General features: G+C 58.5%; 1 protein-coding gene across 1 annotated transcript; it reads right to left on the reverse strand.

Annotated features, from left to right (window-relative positions):
- Nucleotides 1–612: 612 nt before the first annotated feature.
- On the reverse strand, nucleotides 613–5,182 carry EMH_0050190 (uncharacterized protein; the record flags this gene model as incomplete). Its single annotated transcript, XM_013496609.1, is given in 7 exon segments — nucleotides 613–1,099; nucleotides 1,397–1,834; nucleotides 2,340–2,529; nucleotides 2,715–2,988; nucleotides 3,159–4,002; nucleotides 4,006–4,600; nucleotides 5,089–5,182. Coding segments are annotated over 7 exon segments (2,922 nt in total).
- Between the last annotated feature and the right edge of the window lie 38 nt (nucleotides 5,183–5,220).

Here is a 5,220-nt window from a genome sequence, read left to right on the forward strand (position 1 = left end):
GCTGCTGCTGTTGTTGCTGCTCCTGTAGCTGCTGTTGGTGCCAGTGTTCTTGTTGCTGCTTCTGCAGCAGCAGCAGCAGCAGCAGCAGCAGCAGCAGCAGCAGCTCGTGGGTCGAGGCTGCAGGCTGCTGTCTCCCTGCGTGTGTCAGCCCCTCATCCAGCCCCAAAAACGCATGCATGCAGACACACAAATAAAAGAAAATAAAATAAAAAAAAAATAAAAAATAAAGACAAGTTGATGCACTAAAATAATTAAAACCTAAACCCTAAACCCCTTAAGAAGATGAAACCCCAAATTAGGGTTTAGGGTTTAGGGCTAGTCTCTACTTTAGGTTTTGCTGCTGTTGCTCCTGCAGCAGCAGCAGCTGCAAGTGCTGCAGCAGCAGCTGCGGCAGCTGCTGCAGCAGCAGCTGCAGCAGCACTGCTGGTTCATCAACAGCCAGCAATGAGCATGCATGCAGCAGCAGCAGCAACAGCAGCAGCAGTTGCTGCTGCTGCTGCTTCTGTTTATACACCCCAGCACAACCCCGCAGAAGTCGCAGCAGCAGCAGCAGCAGCAGCAGCTGCTGCTGCTGCTGCTGCTGCTGCAGCACAGGCCGTCCACTCCCCTAATCTACATGCTGCTGCAGCTGCTGCTGTTGCTGCTGCTACTGTCGCTACAGCTTGTACTACTGCTGCTGTTGCTGCTGCTATTGCTGCTGGTGCTGCTGTCGCTGCTGCTGCTGCTGCTGCTGCTGCTGCTGCTGCTGCTGCTGCTGCTGCTGCTGCAGCAGAGGAGAGCAAGTTGTTTGCTGCTAGCTTTAACTAGGTAGCCATAGAAGAGCCGCAGTGTTGCTGCAGGCAGCAGCTGTCTCCGTTGCTGTTTGTCTTCTGTCTCCTTTTCTTTTTCTTTTTTTATTTTTGTTTTTGTTTCTGTCTCCTTTTGTTTTTTTGTTTTTGTTTCTGTCTCCTTGTGTTGCTCTTCTACTGTCTCCTTTTCTTTATCTGTCTCTTCTTCCTTCGCTGCTGCTGCTGCTGCTGCTGCTGCTGCTGCTGCTGTTTTACCTTCTTTTTCTCTGTCTCCTTTTGCTGCTGTCTCCGCTGTAAGCGTCTCCTCAAGCCTACAGAGACAGCCGCACACACACACACATATTCTCTCTCTAGCAGCAGCAGCAGCAGCAGCAGCAGCAGCAGCAGTAACAGCAGCAGCAGTAACAGCAGCAGCAGTAACAGCAGCAGCAGTAACAGCAGCAGCAGCAAATGCAGCAGCTGCTGCAGTAGCAGGAGAAGCAGCAACAGCAGCAGCAGCAGAAACAGCAGCAAAAGCAGCAGCTGCTGCAGTTGCACCAGAAGCAGCAACAGCAGCAGTAGTAGCAGCAACAACAGCAGCAGCAGGGGCAGCACGGGGAGAGACTCACCATAGATTAGGCCGGGGTAGCAGCAGCAGCACAGCAGCAGCAGCAGCAGCAGCAGCAGCATCTTCTGTCTCCTTTGCATGCAGGCAGCCATCTGCAGCAACCCAGCCTTCAATCAAGGGCCCCAAATATAAACCCTCAACAGCAGCAGAGCTCGGTGCACCTGTTGCTGCTGCTGCTGCTGCTGTTGCTGCTGTTGCTGCTGCTGCTGCTGCTGCTGTTGCTGTTGCTGCTGCTGCTGTTGCTGCTGCTGCACGCAGAGCCACCGCCTCAGCAGCAAACCGCCAGACCCATCGGTCTGTCCAGTGGCTCAGCCCCACACCCAGCTGCAGCGCCCCTCTGCTGCTGCTGCTGCTGCTGCTGCTGCTGCTGTCTGCTGCTGCTGGCAGCAGCAGGGAGGTGTCTTGGTAGCAGCAGGGCGATGGCCGCGAGCAGAAGCGGCTCCATGCAGTGCGNGCAGCAGCAGGGAGGTGTCTTGGTAGCAGCAGGGCGATGGCCGCGAGCAGAAGCGGCTCCATGCAGTGCGTGCTTCAGTTTTTGCTGCTGCTGCTGCTGCTGCTGCTGCTGCTGCTGTTGCTGCTGCTGCTGTAGTTGGTTCTCCTGTTGCTGCTGCTGCTGCTGCTGCAATTGCTTCCCTCCTCCAGGCAAGCCGGCTAGCTAGCTGCTGCAGCCTGCTGCATGCAGCAGCAGCAGCAGGCCGCAGCAGCTCAAAGAAGTGCAGCGCGAAAGACAGCAGCAGCAGCTGCTGCGGCGACTGCAGCAAACGACAGCTCCTGTGTCTCCTTTCTGCCTCCAGCAGCAGCATGTGCAGCACAGACACAGCATCGCTGCTGCTGCTGCTGCTGCTGCTGTTGCGGCTGCTGCTGCTGCTGCTGCTGCTGCAAAGGGTTGGCTCGTCAGCCTTCTCTGATAAAGACAGCAGCAGCAGGTTCCTCCCCTCCCTAACCAAGGTCGTGCTGCAGTAGCTCGACGGCATTGCTGCTGCTGCTGCTGCTGCTGCTGCTGCTTCTGCTGCAGCTGTTGTTGCTGGTACCGTTGCTGCTGCAATTGCTGCAGCTGCAGCAGCAGCTGGTGGTTTTGTTGCAGATGTTGCTGCTGCTGCTGTTGTTTCTGCTGCTGAAGGCAGCAGCAAACGGCTACACCCCAAGCGGGGGGAGCCGCAGCACAGCAGCAGCTGCGCCTGCAGCAGCAGCAGCAGCGCCGCATCACTCAGCTGCGGGGCCCGAGACAGCAGCTGCGCATGCAGCAGCAAAGCTGCAGCCCCAAGAGATTCATCCGCCTGCAGCAGCAACACACACACACAGACAGATACACACAACACCTTCAGACCCTGCTGCTGCTGCTGCTGCTGCTGCTGCTGCTGCTACAGCTGCTGCTGCTGCTGATGCTGCTGCTGCTGCTGCTGCTACAGCTGCTGCTGATATTACTGCGGCTACTAGAGCTGCTGTTGCTGCTGCTGCTATGGCTGGTCCTGTTGCTGCTGCTGCTGCTGCTCCTGGTGCTGCTGTTGCTGCTGCTGCTGCTGCTGCTGCTGCGTATAGTGAAGCCTCCGCACCTGCACCTCCACCAGAGACAGAAATATATCCGCCCAGCATCTGCAGACACAGACAGCAGCAGCAGCAGCAGCAGCAGTTGCAGCAGCAGCTGCTGCAGCAGCAGCTGTTGCAGCAGCAGCTACAACAGCAGCAGCAACAGCAGCAACAGCAGCAGCAGCAACAGCAGCAGCACACTGCAGCCCTCAAAAATCCCCTCCTTACTGCCACACGAATGCTTCATCGCCGTATTCTCCCGGTTGCTGCTGCAGTTGCTGCTGCTGCTGCTGCCGCTGCTGCTGCTGCTGCTGCTGCTGCTGCTGCTGCTGCTGCTGCTGAGCGTATATAGCCCGTCTAAGCCCAGGCAGCAAAGAGTGCAGACAAGCCCTGGGGCGGACCCCGCATGCACTGAGTGAGTGTAGGAGAGCAGCAGCAGCAGCAAGTTGCTGCAGGTGTCTTACAGGGACAGCTCCTGCTGCTGCTGCTGCTGCTGCTGCTGCTGCTGCTGCTGCTGTTGCTTCCTCAAGCTGACGACGAGACCCAACAAGCTGCTGCTCCGCCAGCAGCAGCGCCGCATGCACAGCCCCACCAGGGGCACTGCAGCAGTTTGCTGCTGCTGCAGCACGAGCCCAAGCAACAGCAATCCGAGGGTCTGCTGCTGCTGCAGCAACTCTGCTGCTGCTGCTGCTGCTGCTGCTGCAGTTGCTTCCTGCTGCAGCAGCAGCAGCTGACCAGCGACAGAGAATATCATCAGAGAGTGCATCGCGCAGCTGCAGCAGAGCAGCAAGAGACTGCTGCAGCAGCAGCAGCAGAGGAGGAGGAGGGCGAGCAGCAAACCCTGCTGCTGCTGCTGCTGCTGTCTCCAGCAGCTGCTGCTCAAAGGGGTCCTTCGTCCTAGCAGCAGCAGCAGCAGCTGCAGCAGCAACACCAGACAGCTGCTGCTCCCGCCGGACGCGCTGTAAATACACCTGGGCTTCTGCTGCTTCCTGCTGCAGAACCTCTGATACATCTGCTGCTGCTGCTGCTGCTGCTGTTGCTGCTGTTGCTGCTGCTGCTGCTGCTGCTGCTGTTGCTGCTGTNGCTGCTGCTGCTGCTGTTGCTGCTGTTGCTGCTGCTGCTGCTGCTGCTGCTGTTGCTGCTGTTGCTGCTGTTGCTGCTGTTGCTACATCTGCTGCAGCAACAGGCGTAAGGGCTTGCAGAGGGGCTAATATATCGGGGAGCAGCAACTCAGCGTGGTTTGAGTTGCTGCTGCTGCTGCTGCTGCTGCTGCTGCTGATGCTGTTGCGATAGTCAAGAAGACAGCGAGCTTCTGCTGCAGAGAGCTGCGGATACACCGCAACAGCAGCAGCATCAAGCGTCGGCTGCAGCAGCAGCAGCAAACGCGAAACAGCAACCCAGCAGCAAGCGATATGCTGCGCCTCTGCCAGCTCCAAGCCACTGCTGCTGCTGCTGCTGCTGCTGCTGCTGCTGCTGTCGTTGTTGTTGCTGTTGCTGCTGCTGCTGCTGCAGCGTTGCAGCAGCCTCCGTCGGACTGTTGCTGCTGCTGCCTGCAGCAGCGGCGCATCACCGCATACAGCAGCAGCAGCAGCAGCAGGAAGAGCAGCAGCTAGATGCAGCAGCTGAGCAGCAGCAAACCTGTCTCCTTCTGCTGCAGCATCCCACGCCAATCCCCGCCCTAAACCATAAACTAAAGTACCCAATCGAGATGGGGGGGGCCCCCTTGGGGGGGGGCCCCCAGGGGGGCCCCCCTGCAGCTCAGAAAGGGGGCCCCCAGGGGGGCCCCCCAGGGGGCCCCCCGCGAGGGAGCAGCCGAAAGCTGATAACTCGTTTATAGGAGATATGCTGCAGAGACAACAGACACAGATAAACTGCTGCTGCTGCTGCTGCTGCTGCTGTTGCTGCTGCTGCTGTTGCTGCTGCTGCTGCTGCTGCTGCTGTTGCTGCCAATGCGACTGTGCTGGTGGCTCTCCGGCGGTAGCAACAAGAGTAGCAACAGCAGCAGCAGAAGCAGCAGCAGAGGCAGCAGCAGCAGTAGCAGCAACAACAGCAGTAGGAGCAACAGCAGCAGATCAGTGGCGACAGCATCAGCAGCAGCAACAGCAACAGCATCAGCAACAGCAGCAAGCGCAGCAGCAACAGCAACAGCAGCAGCAGCAGTTTTACTTCTGTATCCTCTGCAGCAACCCCCACAGCGACAACCAGAGGCCCCCATCAAGCAGCTGAGTTGCTGCTGCTGCTGCAGCCCATCGTCTCCCATCAACAGCAACGCTGCCAGCAGGGGCCCCTGCAGCAGCA

The sequence above is a fragment of the Eimeria mitis genome, genomic scaffold, assembly GCF_000499745.2.
Source record: "Eimeria mitis Houghton genomic scaffold, Emh_scaff2196, whole genome shotgun sequence".
NCBI lineage: Eukaryota > Apicomplexa > Conoidasida > Eucoccidiorida > Eimeriidae > Eimeria > Eimeria mitis.